Genomic DNA, 16,976 nt, shown 5'->3' with positions numbered 1-16,976 from the left:
ACAGTGGTACCTCGGTTTAAGAACAGTCCAGTTTAAGAACGATTTGGTTTACAAACTCTGCAAAATCAGAAATACTGTAGTGTCTCAGTTTGAGAACTTTACCTCGGTCTAAGAACAGAATCTGAACGGTGGAAGGGCACCGGCGGTGGGAGGCCTCATTAGGAAAAGCGTGCCTCAGTTTAAGAATGGTTTTGGTTTAAGAACAGACTTCCAGTTCGTAAACTGAGGTACCACTGTAACTCGAAGACTTTTTGAAATATGGCAACCCTATGTAACCTTACAGCATGTAGGAGCAGTAACTGAGTTGGCTCACACAATTATTATTTGTTAATACAAGTAGTTTTGATTCTCTCCTGTCACACCTTCATGGTGACAAATGTAAGATGGTGCCCAGGCAAGCAAGAATGCTGTCTGTACCAATTCCATTTCACAATATTTGCCCATATGAGCACAAACACCTGGAAACAATTCTGGTATGCTCCCATAGGGAGCCCGAAGCACTGTGCTAAGCAGTTTCATATTTTCAGTATTGAAAATCAAGAGTTCATTCAGTTTTCAGCTTGTGTGTATTGGCATTCTGTTCCATCATTTTTGGAAATGTCATATTTGAAAGCCTTTTTACGCAGCCACTGAAGAACTGAAGTGAGTGGAGAAAGTCACCTGCTCACAGCAAGACCAAGAACCCCTGGCTTATCTCTCTTGTGTCCTGGGGAAAATAGTCATGTAAAATATGAGTAGGACCCATCCCTCTGGTGGGTGATGCACAGTTCCATAGAAGAACATAAAAGGTAAAGGTAAAGGTACCCCTGCCCGTACGGGCCAGTCTTGACAGACTCTGGGGTTGTGCGCCCATCTCACTCAAGAGGCCAGGGGCCAGCGCTGTCCAGAGACACTTCCGGGTCACGTGGCCAGCGTGACATCGCTGCTCTGGCGAGCCAGAGCCACACACGGAAACGCCGTTTACCTTCCCGCTGGTAAGCGGTCCCTATTTATCTACTTGCACCCGGAGGTGCTTTCGAACTGCTAGGTTGGCAGGCGCTGGGACCGAGCAGCGGGAGCGCACCCCGCCGCAGGGATTCGAACCGCCGACCTTTCAATCGGCAAATCCTAGGCGCTGAGGCTTTAACCCACAGCGCCACCTGCGTCCCATAGAAGAACATAGTGACCTGCTAATGGCCAAAGAGAATGAATGGCTGATTTTGGCTTTTAAAGATTTGCATGACCCAAGGGGATTGCCTTTCTCCACATGAGCCTGTATGTCAGTTAGGGATAGATGGATCAAATTGTTTGCATTCTGTGTTACTTCTGAATACACTCAATCATTGGTCTGTTCCATCCTAGGTTTGGGGGCTGGAGGGTGGGGGAGCATGTGCCCATACGCGTGCGCACACACTATTTCCGGTGCACTTCTGGGTCAGAGGAGCACCAGAAATAGGTTGTGCGCATGTGCACAGGCTTCCTCCGACCTGGATGTGCACCGGAAATAACGGTTGTGCATGTGCACAAGCTATTTCCGGTGCTCCTCTGACCCAAAAGTGGGCAGCTGCGCAGCGCAGTGCCTGTAAGAGCGGGCGGCAGCAGTGGGCAGTGGGGGTCGCCACAGGCTGGATAAACGAGTCCCTTGGGCCTTATCTGGCCCACGGGCCTTAGTTTGGGGACCCCTGGCTTAAAGTCATGGAATAGTGCTTTAAATGCACAGTGCAGTTGGGGCCTAGGGATAGATATACTAAAGAAAAGAAAGGAAAACCTTGCACAGCTCAAACATACCTGGTTCATGTAGATTTAGGCTGCTGTTTCAGTATGACAATCTTGCAATAATAATCTCTGGATACTGACTGTGTAAATAATCTCAAAGTGCTTTCGGAAGATGCTTCTGTCTTTTAGGAGATTCAATTGATTACATATGTCACTGTGCATTACAGCTATTGTTACCACATATAAATCTTTTCATGCCTTGCATTTGGGAGTTCAGATTAACAGCATGCCAAAAAAACCACCCCACTGCTATTTTAGCTTTTCAAATGACAGAACCGCTTGAAAACGCAGAGTGGTGTTACTTGTCTTTATGCCAACACTTGTTGGAAAGAGGAAGTACCATGTGTTATTTAATTACAGTATGTTTTTTAAAAATTAATTACCCATTCCCTAAGTACAGCATTTTAGACAATGTCGGCATGGTATGTTCCGTAAATGCTGTGCGCTTGTACTATAATGCATACGTTGGCAGATAATTATTTTTCAACTACATCCATAGTCTCCTGCATAACTGTTTTAGGGCATACACAGAATAGAGTGTTCTAAATAGCTTATTTTCAAATTTTAGGTGCTTATCAGAAGCATGCAAGCACCCATTTTCCTGGTAACCCAGGGCAACTAGAACATTTCCATAAACAACGGGATGTTGTTTGGAAACCTGTGAAAAACATTTATTTTAAAAGCAAATTTCTGGCATTTATGAATGGGGAGGAAATGCAGTGTGTACCACTAACAACAGCTGCATGTGGCTACTTGGGGATGACCCCTACCCCTTGGGCGTCTCTAATGTCAGGAAAAGGAAAGGCAGTGATGGTAATCGTCAATATTAGAGAAACCGTGAAAAGAGAAATTAGCTAAGATATATATTCTACATGGTTTACTCTTAACAGGAAATTAGAAAATGATAGAAGATAATGACGTGCAATTTATTTTAGTAGAAAACAATTGTTTGTATCCAACAAAATCCTCCCACTAGCAAAAAAAACCATGTGCAATGGGACCTCTCCCTCTCCATTCTCCATACATGCACCCCACACCTCAGATTTGCTCCAGTGGGTTGGGGGAACCACTAGAATAGAATTTTCCGGAGCAGGGGTGGCATGGGAAGAGGAATGGGAGAGAAACTCCTATTGTGCAGGTAGAAATCATTACAGCTTCGTTGCACACCATCCTGTCAACATGATTATTGTAAATAACTGAAGAAATAAAACAGCACCAGCATTGATAGATTAATGTGATTGCCTGTAAATTACCGTATGTCCCCAAACAAAATCAGTGTCCCCACCGCCATTGCACCCTAATAAAATCAAAACCCAGGAGCTGATGCCTTAAAGAAACACATATTGCATTAAAAAAAAACCTGGAGCTGAAGAAATTTATAGACATTTTTATCACTCCATGCTATCGATAAACACTTGAAGCAGTGGAGGGGAACACTAGGGGTCTGATGTGGCCTTCCAAGCCTCTCGATCTGGCCCTCGAGACCCTCCCCTGATCATGTCTCATCTCCCCGGACAATTCACCATCCCTGCTCTGTGCTCTTACCTGGCTAGAATGTATACTTGAACTGTGATAATACATTTTAACTTGTCTGGGTGGGTGATAGAAACCTCTGCATGGCTAAAAGGTACTAATGTGCAAAGGTGGGAGGCACATCTGTTGCTCAGACCACTTTTTGCCTCTGGCCTTGCCCCCCACGGGCATCTGCTCTTTGGAAGGGAGGGAATGCAGCTCTGAGACTAAACCAGGCCCAGATTAAATATGTTAAAATGGAGAAGGGCTGTAGCTTAGAGGTATGGTATCAGAATGTCCAGGCTTCAACCCCAGCATTTCCAACTAGGGCTGGGAAGGTCCCCATCAGAAAACCTTGGGAGCTGCTGCCAGTCAGTGTAGACAGTACTAAGCTAGATGGATCAATGGTCTTATTGGTATAAGGCAGCTGCCTATATCCCTCTTTAATGTGAGCATTTAAAAAAAATGCAAGTAATCATCACAGCTGGATCCTAGGAGCACTGGGGGCCACAGCGGACCGGGAGGAAGAGTTTAACTCTTACCAACCCACAGCCTGGTTATGGTCCCAGTTAAAATCACATTCCCCCAGCCCCTGGTGCCGTTTTTGCACTGTGAGGAAACATCGTGTTTAGTTTTATGCCAATTACCATGAACAGCAGAGGAGGTAAAAAATGCTTCCCTTCTGTGCCCACTTCAGGTTGTCCATGCAGGTCGGGGGTTCATATGACAGACTTTTCCTGCATACAAAAATCCCCTCCCTATCAAAAAATTAGATGTCAAAGGGAAGTTTTCTTTCTAGAAAGCTAGGTTTCTATCTAAAGGGAGATTTTCGTGCACTCAGTCATGAGAACTGGCACCTCCAGTCTACAGTGCAGCAGCCCAGAAACAGGTTTACCTGCTGTTAGTGAGAACTTTTGTAGAAAGATGAACATGAGATTTCAACACATTGGCTTTTAGGAACAGCTAAACCTCGGTACAAGTAATGAGCACAGCTTGCTGTCAGCCACACCAACAAAGCTCACACTCCCCCTGTCATCCTCATTCAGTTCCACTTTCCTTTCCACCCGCAAAGTTGCATTTAAAATAGTCTAAACTTGCGGCTGGCTTGTATTTTGGGAAACAGCTTTTTCTTCCAGCTGCAAGTCCCATCTTAAGGTCACATTACTGTGATAGGCTTCTGGAATTGCTTTGCCCCAATTGGGTTTCAGAGCTTTTAGATTTAGTAAATGATGTTTACAAAAGCATATTTAGCAGGGGATGGGGGGAGCAGGGCCTGCATAACCTTTTCTCCCTCCCCAACAGCTTTCTCTCTCCCAACCCCCCAGCTTCCTTGCTTCACAGGTCCTTCCTTCTCACCCACTCAAACACACACTGAGGCTGCACACTCACCAGACTACTAATGCGCATGTGCATTTTTGTGCATGTTCACCCACACATGAGCACTTCCAATCAAATGCTATCTCAGTGTTTCCCACTCGCAGTAGGGGGCAGAGCTTGTTGCACCTAGGGACGGCCTGTCCCTTTTAGCCACCTGAGGTGCAACAGGAAGCTGCCATCCCACCACTGTCCCAACACCACCGAAGGCCCCTCTGTCAAAGCCTCCTTTACATAAGTTGTAGGTGGTGCTTGCGAAGCAGTGGCTATGACAGCTATTTTTGGTGAGATCTCACTTCTCCGGCTCTTGGGGTTCTGCTCAAGGGGCTTACTGAGGTCTAAAGTGGATTCTCTGGCCTGTGGTGAATTAAGATAATTTTAAACTCACTGGCCTTACTCGGGGAGGGATTTTTTTTTTAACAAGTTGATGTGTATTGCTTCACTTCAGAATGTTGTATGACAGCTCTGCTGCATTTGGGATCCCTCCTGCTTATTCTGCTGAGGGGAGGACCTGACTTCTGTCCTTTCCAGCTCTGACAGCATCATTGTCTGTGGCAGTTTAGCTACACTCCACAGAGATGATATTGGGGGCCATGAAAACTGGCTGCTAGTGGACACCTCAACATCAACTCCCCACCCCATTCTATTAAAATTTACAGTGCAGGTCTCAATGATACAGAGAGTGTGGAATTCCCCCTGCTATCCATCCAGTGACCACAAGGGCAGAACCACACCATGCATTTAAAGTACAGTGGTACCTCGGGTTACATACGATTCAGGTTACATACGCTTCAGGTTACAGACTCCGCTAACCCAGAAATAGTACCTTGGGTTAAGAACTGTGCTTCAGGATGAGAACAGAAATTGTGCTCCGGCGGTGCGGCAGCAGCAGGAGGCCCCATTAGCTAAAGTGGTGCTTCAGGTTAAGAACAGTTTCAGGTTAAGAACGGACCTCCACAACAAATTAAGTACTTAACCCGAGGTACCACTGTATATTCAAAGCACATATCTTTCCCCAAGAATCCTGGGAACTGTAGTTTTCCCCTCACAGAGTTACAGTTCCCAACACCCTTAACAAACTACAGTTCCCAAGATTCTGCGGTGGGGGGGCCATGTGCTCTAATGTGTTGAGCCATGCATTTTACATCTGCACTGAATGGTAGTTTCTGTACCAAAGCCCGGTTTGAAGTCAGATTGAAAGGTCTGCATAATGGATAGTGGATCCAGTGAATCAAATGTTGGCATTTGGGGAATTTGGAGAGCAAACAGTGGCATGTAGAAAGGGGAGTGTTACACAGTAAGTAGCTGGAAACCTGGGACTGCTAACTGAAGAGCTCTTAGTAGGCATGATGCGGTGGAAGAGGGGCATATTGGGAGTGGGCAATGATGAGGTTTTTAGTTGCCAATCAGTGGTTCTGCTACTGGCTCCCAGCTCCATGTGGCAAATATCCCTATGCATGCCTTACGTAAGGAGTGTGGACCTTCACAATTATATAGTGATCCACACATGGCTAGCCCAAGTAAGTCAGATCACATCCAAAACATACATTTAAAGCACATGGCTTTCCCCAGAGAATCCTGAGAACTCTAGTTTGTTCCTAGGATTCCTTGATGGAAGCCATGTGCTTGATGGTGTGATCTGGCTTACTTGGGCTAGATGACCTTAAAACACATCGGTGAAGCAATTCCCCCGATCGGCTTCTCTGTGTTAGCTTTAAGCCTTATTCTACACATTGAGCAAGTGTGCTGTGCCCATATATTTGGGCTTGCATTTCAAACATGAGCAGAGGGGGAGAAAAGAGACTGTCTTTTGAAACTGTGATTTTTGACTACTAAAGATAGTGACTCTCATGGACCTCAGCCGTCATCCCAGCTTGCTTTCTGCGGTTGTGCATTTCTCACTTCTGCTTCCACTGCTTGTTTCCATTTCTGTTCCTCATTAAATTTAAAAAAGTAAAAACACCCAGAGCCTGAATCCATGTTGTTCACATTTTTCCTCAACTTTCCACATTCTTACATAGATGGTTTATATTAAATGTAATCAATATTTCCCCCAAGATTTTGCTGCAGCCCTGGTGACACTAATAGCACTTTTTGGTATTTTCACTGGGTCTGTATGGGATGAATATTGCTATGTGCACTCCAGTCTCCAAGCCATACTGAGGAAGGACTGATCTCTCTGGTGGGGGTGGGAATTCAGGGGTGGTTGGTGCCCATTGTGACTGGTAGGGTACAAGGCAGGGAGCCCAAAAAGGAGGTGGAGCCAGACTCAGATTGCTTTCATATTGTACTTTTAAAGCACCATGATACCACTTTAAACAGTCATGGCTTCCCCACAAAGAATTTTTGGAACTGCAGCTTGTTAAGGGTGCTGAGGGTTGTTAACTTACAAGATGCCTATTCCTGTCACAAAATTACAATTCTCTTAAAAGTTCATCTTGCTTACAGGGAACTCTGGAAATTGTGGGTCTGTGAGGGGGAATACAGTGGTACCTCGGGTTACATACGCTTCAGGTTACATACGCTTCAGGTTACAGATTTAGCTAAAATGGTGCTTCAGGTTAAGAACAGTTTCAGGTTAAGAAAAGAACTCCAGAACGAATTAAGTTCTTAACCTGAGCTACCACTGTAGAGGTCTCCTAACAACTCTTAGCACCCTTAACAAACTACAGCTCCCATAATTCTTTGGGTCAAGCCATGGTGGTTTAAAGTGGTATTACAGTGCTTTAAATTTATGGTGTGAATGTGGCCTTTACGAGAGAGAGAGAATAAACTAATTCTAGTTTTGTCCCCATCCTCTTCCCTTCTACAAGGGTAATACTGAGACTAGGAAGAAGGTAAGTAGGAAGAAAGGAAGATAGATGGGGACTGGCTGAGGTTGGTAGAGCAGTACCCCACTTTCCATAATAGATGGGCTGCCGTTGGAGTGATTGATATAGGAGACACATACCATAAGCAGATCAAGAATGTATGCTAGAAAAAATATTGTTGAGGTTAAAATCTCCCAAAGTGCTTTTGCCAACAGTCTACAAGCTATTGTTATGTAGGGATGAACCAATGTAAAGGGGAAAGGGATTGACACTGAAGGTTAAGTAGGGTTAATATTTGTGAACCAGTAATTTCAGAAGAAATGTGGCAAGTTTTCACACACTGAAAGCAGCTACTCAGTTTCTACAAGTCTGAGAGACAATTCTTTCAAGGTTTCATATGGATGGTGCCTCTTGGCTACAAAATTAATTACGTTCTGCAGAATGAATGCAAAGATATGATGGAGATGCATGAGTACAAATGCTGACAATTTTATTTTGTGGTGGGAATGTAAGAGGATCCAAGAATATTGGTGTGAGGTGGCTGAAATAAGAGATTTCTTTTTGGATCCGCTTCCTGGCTTTAGCTCTGGTAATTTTTCAAGTAGGTTGTCTAAAAGAAGTGATGAGGAAGGGGAATGAAAATGCTAGTACTGTAGTAGTAAATGGAAGCTAAACGTGGGTGGGGAGAGAATAGGGCGAACCAGTAAATGATTGTGCCTGCAGTAAATGGAAGTCAGCCCAGACAGATTGGTAGCTGCCACAGCACTCTTTTCCCCAGAATAGAAAGATTATGGTGCATAGATTATCAACTTCTGTTTGCTGAAAGCCAGGAAAGGACAACAGTGATCTGATTTAAGGGACAAGGAAGTAAATCCCTTCTCAATGAATTGAAGAAACTGAAACTCTTGTGATTGTTGTCTCAAATGAAATGGCTATACAGTGGAACCTCTACGTACAACCATAATCCATTCTGGAGGTCCACTCATAACTAGAAACGTACATAAGTAGAGGCGCACTTTTCCATAGAAAGTAATGGAAAAGTGAATTGATCCGTTCTAGACAATGAAAAACACCCCCTAAAACAGCACTGAGGGTGCACTGAGGGTGGACTGGCATACCTGGCTACAAGCTGGGGGTGGGGCAAGGGTCAGTAAAGAGCTGATTCACTTTGGCCAGGGGACACTTTTTTTTCTTGCCAGGCCAGGTTCTTCTCTGGACTTCCTCAGGTTAGTTCCTTCGGAGGGGGGGGGGGCTGCAGTGCGCCCTGCTCTTCCTCTTGCTGGCGGCACCTCTTCCACAGCTTCGGGGGTGGAATGGGGGCCCTCTCCCCGGCAGCGGAGGCCCCAGTGCTGCTCTGCAGCCGGCCGGGCAAGCTTCGGGCTGCCAGCAAGGCCTCTGTTCATTTCTAGAGGGAAGTTCATAAGTCGAAGCACCTACCAGGTTCCACTGTACATAAAGGCTGTTCCATAATCTGTTTGTACCAGAAAATTTTATGGGAAACCTCTACTTTTTCTCCTTTAAGGCATAGGCAAGTGTGAGGGGGAAATGTCCGCTGCTGACTTAGGCTGTATCCAGAGAACTGTAGTTTGTTAACAGTTCTTTGGGGGGCAACTACAATTCCCAGGATTCTTTGGGGGGTGCCTAAATATTTGTTGTGTATGTAGCCTGATTCATCTGAAGAGAAGCTTTTGCATAGGTTTGTATCATTTGAAACACAGGAGTGCTTGTCTGGTCTGATGTACCTACAGTGCAATCCTGTCTCATCTGAAATAAGCCCCACTGAGTTTAATGGGGCTTTATGCTTCCAACGAAAGAGGGCAGAGGGGTACACTATTGATCTTGCTATTCCTTTGTGAAGACAGAGTTCCTCTATATGTAAGTAAGTTAACCAGCTGCCCATTGTTTAAAACTGTTCCTGGGGAGGCAATGGGCTATAGCTGATAATAGTCATGCTTGGTCTGCATACACACACACCATACCTTTAAAGTACATTTGAAACACATTCCTTCCCTCAAAGAATTCTGGGCGCTGTAGTTTACTTCTCACAGAGCAACTCTTAACAAACTGCAGATAATTGGTTACATAACATTTATGGACTAAAGAAAATTAACAATAGCAAATACTGCTTGTATTCATTGCATGATTTCCATTACTGACTCCAGACGAACATGTGAATTGTGGCAGTGGCTGTTTCTCTTTCCATTTCTGATCATCCCTAGCTGCTGTAGTGCCAGAGACTTAATTGGAAAGATGACAAAGGATGTGACATTGTGTGGACTGAGCTTTCATTTTACTGCTGTCCACCACTATATGCTCTTTCTTTCTTTTGGTGGGAATGATATTTAGCAATATTTGACATCTATGCTTTGTGGGGTGTTTTCAGGCATCTGAAGGTGTTCCGGTGCAGTATTTCAACAACTTGGATGATCTGATAGAGTTTTACAAGAAAGAGAATATGGGTCTGATCCGGAGCCTTAAATTTCCAGTCCAGAAGGAAGAGGAGGAGGCAGCAGAGGAGCCAGAGGAGGATATGGGTAAGAAATTCAAAACACAGAAGCTTGTGCTCCCAAGACTGTCAGTGTATTGGAAATAACAGTGTTAAATTGTCCAGACTTAATCAATAAAACCTATCAGTTGAAGAAGGAATTGTAAATTCTTAGCCTTTGCCCCACTGTAAAGGCTGTCTTTCTTACACACACACACACACACACACACACACACACACACACACAGAGAGAGAGAGAGAGAGAGAGAGAGAGAGAGAGAGAGAGACTCTTACTTCAAGGAGCAGGTGGGCAGTACCACAAATATATAAGCCATGCCAGTAGAAATTTTGACTCACTGAATTAAATGTAGTCTACCATCCATGTATGGTGACCAGCCTTTTAGGGGCTCAATAAATGTCCTGATTTTGCTCCTTGCTTGCATTCACCTTGCACAAGTTTTGTGCAGGTCTAGGCAATATTGTTGTTGTTGTTGTTGTTGTTGTTGTTGTTGTTGTTGTTGTAAGTTTGCAGGACAACAGCTTAAACTGTTCTTAATTTTCTAAATATCTGCCCTTTTGACCATTGCTTAGACTCATTGCTTAGGGTAATACATAACGTTATACAACAGCTAATTGCTTTAAGTAACAGGAATAAGTAATGGATTTAAGGTTCATTGGCTGTGCATTTTAAATTCTCTATAACAAAGGCATATTTAGTTCAGTACTTCCACAGAGGTGTCGTTTTCAATTTTCTTTTGTTGCATCTATAATTCTTTTCCCATTTCCGGTTTTTCTCATTCACTTAGCACACTCATTGTTCTTTGTTCATTAAAGTTTCTTACTTCAGTTTTGAATGTTCTTTTGTGCTTCTAAGCTGCAGAAGGCAGCTTCCGCACCAGGGTCATTTAGTACTGCTAAAACATAATTTTTATACAGTACACTCATTTGGAACTGCAATTAAAACAGTTGTTTTAAATGTTGTTTAATATTTTGTTTATGTGTCCTACCATTGTGGGCCTTGAATTACTATTTCACCATTTTAAAACAAAATAATAAGAATTTTTTTAAAATGGAAAGCAATAGTTCAATCACACACACCCCTCTCCCACTTCAGGAAGAGAAACTGATTAATTGAGAGGCAATTCAGTATTGCTGTGCCCTCATGGAACAGAAAGCAGTTACAGGATCAGAAGTCATGAAGACAAAGCTTATATAGTTAAAGGCACAGTAGTCCTGGAAAAAACCCAGTAGTCCTGGAAAAAACCCAGTAACAGTTTGCCAGTCTGTAATGAAGATGCTGACACTGCTATTGCATCTAAAGTGATAGCAAGCACCACAAATCAGGCCTGAAAAACGACAACACATAAAAACCGGGCATGAAATGGGTCATCTATATTCTGTGTAAAAAGTGTGTAAATGAAGCTTGGCAGTTGCTGACAAAACAGCTAAGGTAGAAGCAACCAAAGTTAGCTGGGGAAAGAGTCTGAAAAGTAATACCACACTACTTTAAAAATACCATATTGCTTCCAGCTAAGTTTTCATAACCATGGCTGCAGTTCTTGACAATTAGAATTCAGCAAGATCATTAAAAGAAAATTCTAATCTACTACTTAAATTTAAATGGTTCAGTTTCTTAATATGCCAGCTGTATTTTGATTGCTCTGCAAGCTTAAAGAAAAGAAGCTGATAATTAAGGTTGTACACTTCCACTTTGGTCTGAAGGTGTACATTGTACATGAAACTTCTTCAAAGCCGCACTAGCTCTGGCTGTGAAATTTGTGAATTCTTCATTGATATTTGGTTCCCAAGAGAATGTATTTTGCAAGGATGTAAATTTCCCACTGCTTGCTAGGTGTGTTTGCTGATGTCAATCTACCATGAGATGTAAAATGATTTATTTCATTTATATCCCACTTTTCCTCTAAGAAGCTCAAGAATACATGGGGTGTTCCCCCAGTCCTTGTATCCTCAGAGCAGGGGTACCAACTTGAATAAAATATGGGGGGGCAGGTAAGCCGTACCCCACATAATTAATCACATGATGTGGTACATGCACACCATTTCAGTGGCAATGCCCATTAACTTTTGGGGGGGCTGGCCCCCTCAAATATTTTATGGGGGGCGAAGGGACCTTGGCTCCTAGCAGCTGGCTCCTATGCCTCAGAGCACCCCCATGGCATAAACCAGCCGAGAGACAGTGACTGGCCCATGGTCACCCAGTGATGTTCATGGCTGAGTGGGGATTTGAATCCTCTTAACAGTGCAATCAAAACCCAAGATCTTCCAGGATGAGCGAGTTTGGAATAGGCAGATACTGGGCTGTCTGGCTCAGCCAGTGCTTAGCCAGTGGAATGAAAGCCTGTAGAACCTATGGGTGTAACTGTTTTGGGTTTGGGGCAAGGGCGGGGCAGGTTAAGGAGAGACTTACACCTATTTCAGTCCTATCACATGACCTGGCAACCTAGCAGAACTTAGGCCAGCCAAAAGGGTGGTATAAATAAAACTCTTAAAGGTTTGTTCTCCCACTTCCAGGCTCAGGACATTGGGGCAACATATGCTGGCTTAGCTTAAGCCAGTGTAAATTCTGTTGATTTACACAGAGTACAGCACAGATACCCTCAGAATAGCACCCAACTGAAAATTTAAAAAGCCATTTAAAAGTAGCATGGAAAGACAGCTGGAGAGCTTTTGGATCTTACTCTTTCCTTCCCCTTTGCGACAGATCCTATACCTGTGCCGCCTCTATTACCTCCACGCAGCATGTCAGTACCACCTCTGGCAACTGAGGCAAAAGAAGATCTTCCTCCAAATGAACATGCCCAGGTGGTGGAAGTGAGCAAACCATCCCTTTCTGAGACCCTGCTCCAGCGATTACAGCACCAAGACACCAGCAGGTGAGATCTAGCCATTCATTTATTTGAGGAAGTAGCAACAGTAAGTCTAGAAACGTATTTTACTGTGTTTTGCTTATCACAGCCATTTTGAATAGGGCCCCCAAGGGAGATCCTTTTACTAGGTGCTGCAGTAACAGGAGACGTTGCATGCGGTGGAATTCTCTTTTTTTGTCCCCATATAAAAGGTACAGGAGGCTGTCAACCCTAATACTGCAAACACAAAAATCTGCCACCTGATAAGAGGGTGGGGCTCAAAATTATTTTGCAGATGGCAGCTAAATGAGCTGGCTGGGAGTCCTCTCAGGAAAAGGTTAGAAGGGTTGTTTTTGTGTGGGTTGCAGACAGGAAGAACGCCTTCCTTCCCTCAGTATAAGGAGTTACTCATACATAACATAGTAATGAACAAGAAAGAGATAAATAGCTGGTGGAGCATCATGGTCACAGCTGCAGTCATCTGTGTACATGCTTGGGAGTCAGTTCCATTGAGCTCCGTAGAACTTACTTCTGAGTAAAGGTTCATAGGACCAAGCTGTGCAACACTGACCTACAAATCAAGGTGCCCCTGCTTTAATTCTTGCCTACAGCACAAAGTTTTTTGTTCACTTTTTATTGCCCCTGTTATCTGCATTATTTACCTACCTTGAAAAAGTAGTTTGAACGAAGTAGTTTGAACACTCCAAAAATCACTATATGATTGCGAGTTACCATTACAGAAGTGTTGTTGGCAGCTTTCCCCCCAGACAGCTCCCTTCCTTAGAAAAAAATCATCAATTTTTAAAGGATAAGCAGCAGAATTGGGACCTTCTCCCTGCCACAGCTGCCTCCCCTGCTTCCCTCCCTCCCCTTTGTTCTCGGGTCTGATATCACACTAGCTCTCATTCACTAGGATATTTTGCCCATTTGCAAGCTCATAAGCCTTAGTGGTCTTCCAAGCAGTTTCCCCCCTTTCCTTCACAGTATTCCAGAAGAGCACTTCAAACTCATCCAGGATTATTTGCGAGTTCATGTCACCAGTGATCTTGAGACAGTACAGCAAGCGCCTTGGAATCTCCCTCAGCTGAAGAAATTGCTTGCAACACTTTGCAAAGGACTTTTCAGGTAAACACAAGTTAGTCTGGACTCTGGAGGCACATTTCGATTGGTAGCTAACAGGGAAATTCTGCGTGTACAGAATTTGTATGTTAAGCCTTTCCTGAAGGCTAGTTTACTGAAGCAATCCTGTTGTAAACCTTGTTGCTTTTGGTGGGAGACTACTCTGTTTGCTGCAGAATCTGACCGACAAATATAGATGTTCCTTTCCCTTTTGAGCACACATGGGAATTACTATCAGCTTAACTCTTGTTATCAGTTCTGCAGCTCTACCCACACAGTCACATCCTGTATTGAAGACCTGCATTTTTTTAGAGCTTCTTGCTTATTTAGCAATACATCCTAGAACTAAATTCAAGTTTCTAAAGACTGGCCTTTGCAGCTTGTGCTGCAGAAAATCAGCATGGCATAATTTCAAGCAGACTCCTTTGGGCTGATTAGCAACAGGTTGTCTGTCTAGCACTACACAGAGAGGTTCTTATGACCACAAATCTCAAATTCATATCTTTCTGCTTTCAGTGAGGTGTCTCGGACTCTTCCTTCTCTGGAGTCCTTACAGATGGTGTTTGACCAGCAGCTGCCTCCAGGGCTCCATCGACATTCTCAGGTATGATCTGCTGGAGGAGGCAGGAGGTGGAGCAGGTCGAAATGAGAACATCAAACTGGCAGGGGATGTGAGAAAGCACTTACTGCATAATTATGCCAAATAAATTGTTTCTTGACTCCAAGGGATGGAGCACACTGCAAGCTTTGGAGCAGGGTCAGCTGCACTGTGCTAGCATTTGTTTTCTCAGTTCCCTCCGTTTTATAAGGTAAAGTGCAGCAAGGTTCCTCAGGCCCAAGACTGCAAGTTTGTTGTTACATCTCTCATTGCAGTTTTCCACCACCCTTTTAGGGGAAGGGATATAGCATACCTTCCAACATTCCTCAGATGAAAATAGAGACATTCTGTTCTACAACAGCATCCCCCATGCAGGGGCGGAAGAAGGGTGTGTGTGGTGGGGCGATCCGCCCTGGGTGTCACCATTGAGGGGGGTGACAAAATGCTGGGTGGCACTCACGGTGGGGCCTGCAGTGCACCCAAGCCACACATCTCTCCTGGGAGTGACATGGTGGTTTGGGCGCCTGCAGGCTCTGCGCTGCCCCAAACGGTCCACCCACCGCCTCCCTGGCATCCTCAGGTAAGGTCCAACCTCCGTGTAAGCAAATCAGGATGCATGTTAAATAAGCAGGCTATTTGGATGGACCCTCTGCATTCCTCTGGCCAAACTTTTGTTAAGTTGTGGGTGAACATATCAGACGACACAGTGATTCTTCCAAAGCAGCTCTTTATTTGTAAGCTGGAACAGAACTGAACAGCAAATAGCTCAGCCGGCCTGCTTTTATAGGCAGCCAGCTATCAACATTGTAGCAACAACAACCCAGGGTTTCCCGCCTAAAGTAACTGACGTGGACCTGAGTGAAAGCTATATACACAATACCCCTGGTGGCCAGGGTGAGAACTTCAATACAGAACAACTTTCCTTCCATCAGCCCACATAAATCAGGTATTCCAAGTACTTCTTCCACCTGTGGCTCTGTAAATGTCACCATTTCAGTTTTCCTACATGGTTCGGCTCTAGACTGCCTTTGCATCACTCGCTAGCCTCAACATGCCAAGTTTGAAATGCATTGTCTTTGATTTATCTGTTCAGCAAATTCACTTAAATTCCAGGCTGCAGTGTTTCAGGATGCAGGAGACTTGCTGACACTCCAGTGCTGGCTTGTATTTCTTTTTTTTGACACGTATCACAGATGATCTATGCTTGTGGTACAATTTCAAGCTTCCACTGAGGAAGGAGAGAGTGACTTCACTGGTACCTAACACTTTGCTCCTTCTGCATTATTTCTACTAGCCATCTTGTGACGCCACCCGTGGAAAACTTGTCCAGTTGACTGGATTGCTTTCTTCCATTGAAGACAAGGTATGGCAATGTTTGTTTTAATTAATTTTAACTGCTTTTAATACTGAACTTTCAACTGTTGTGAGCCACTCTTGGAACAGCTGCTGAAGGCCAAGTAATGAGTTCAACACTGGAAACAATAATTCTTCATGGCTCCCTCTTTATTTTCCAGTAGCTTTATTCACACACCTGTCATTCTTATGTCTATATTTTCTTTATCCCAGTGCTTATTGAGGGAAATAGGGTGGGAGTGGGGAGGCCAGAAACCTTTTGACATGAAATTCTGTTTTCTTCTGCTAGCCAGGAACTAAAAGCTCTTGTAAGGTGTCTAGCCTCCTTCCTTTCAAACAATGCATAGGTCAAATCCCCAAGCTTCTCCTTTCCATAGATCTGGGCCCCAACTGCACCATACATTTAAAGCAGTATCATACCCATATATTTAAAGCAGTATCATACCACCTTAAAGTGTCATGGCTTCCCTCCAAAGAATCCTGGGAGCTGTGCTTCGTTAAAGGGTGCTGAGAATTGATCCTCTTACAGAGCTACAATTACAAGAGTTCCATGGGAAAAGGGATAGATGGTTAAAAATCACTCTGGGAATTGCATTTCTTTGAACAGAATAGGGGTCCCCTAACCACTCTTAGCATCCTTAGCAAATGACACTCGGTTTCTCATTTTTTCCAATCTTATGTTCAATTATCTGCATTACCACATCAGTTGATGACTATTATTTTTAAAGTCCTCATGAAAATTCATCAACAATTTAGTGCAATTTTTTCTTAATATATTTTTGTATTCTAGTTTCATTAATAGATGCATTTTAATGCACACTTTACATTAGTATGTGTTTTTGTATATGGCCTTTTAAACTGGGGTTAATTGTTTTTTATTGTTATTGTGTTATGTATTTTTGCGTTTGTATATTGTAAACCTTCCTATGAACCTTGGATGAAGGGTGATATAGTAATCTAATCTCAGTAATAATAATCTCAGTTTCTTCCTAATTAATTTGACAATCTGAATTTCTGTCGCTAAATCAGAGTGCTTATTTATCGTTGCTGATTTGCACATTATGACATGGATTGTATTAATCTGGGATCTCTCCAATTGCAGT

The 16,976-nt window shown here is 43.7% G+C and overlaps 1 protein-coding gene across 2 annotated transcripts in view; it reads left to right on the top strand.

Moving 5' to 3' along the window:
- Window positions 1-16,976, top strand: part of INPP5D (inositol polyphosphate-5-phosphatase D) — a 58,089-nt gene that overhangs the window by 12,989 nt on the left and 28,124 nt on the right. For both annotated transcript variants that reach the window (XR_014565059.1, XM_083741789.1), the window contains exons 3-7: window positions 9,835-9,985; window positions 12,659-12,830; window positions 13,788-13,928; window positions 14,439-14,526; window positions 15,815-15,883. Coding sequence is in view for 1 of the 2 variants with exons in the window: in XM_083741789.1 (XP_083597915.1) it covers window positions 9,835-9,985; window positions 12,659-12,830; window positions 13,788-13,928; window positions 14,439-14,526; window positions 15,815-15,883 (621 nt within the window). In the remaining variant the exon portion in view is untranslated. The remainder of the gene's footprint in view (window positions 1-9,834; window positions 9,986-12,658; window positions 12,831-13,787; window positions 13,929-14,438; window positions 14,527-15,814; window positions 15,884-16,976) is intronic.

The sequence above is a fragment of the Podarcis gaigeae genome (assembly GCF_964106915.1).
Source record: "Podarcis gaigeae genome assembly, chromosome: 5".
Lineage (NCBI taxonomy): Eukaryota > Metazoa > Chordata > Lepidosauria > Squamata > Lacertidae > Podarcis > Podarcis gaigeae.
The sequence above is the reverse complement of the archived record's forward strand: the minus strand, read 5'-3'. Positions and strand labels throughout refer to the sequence as shown.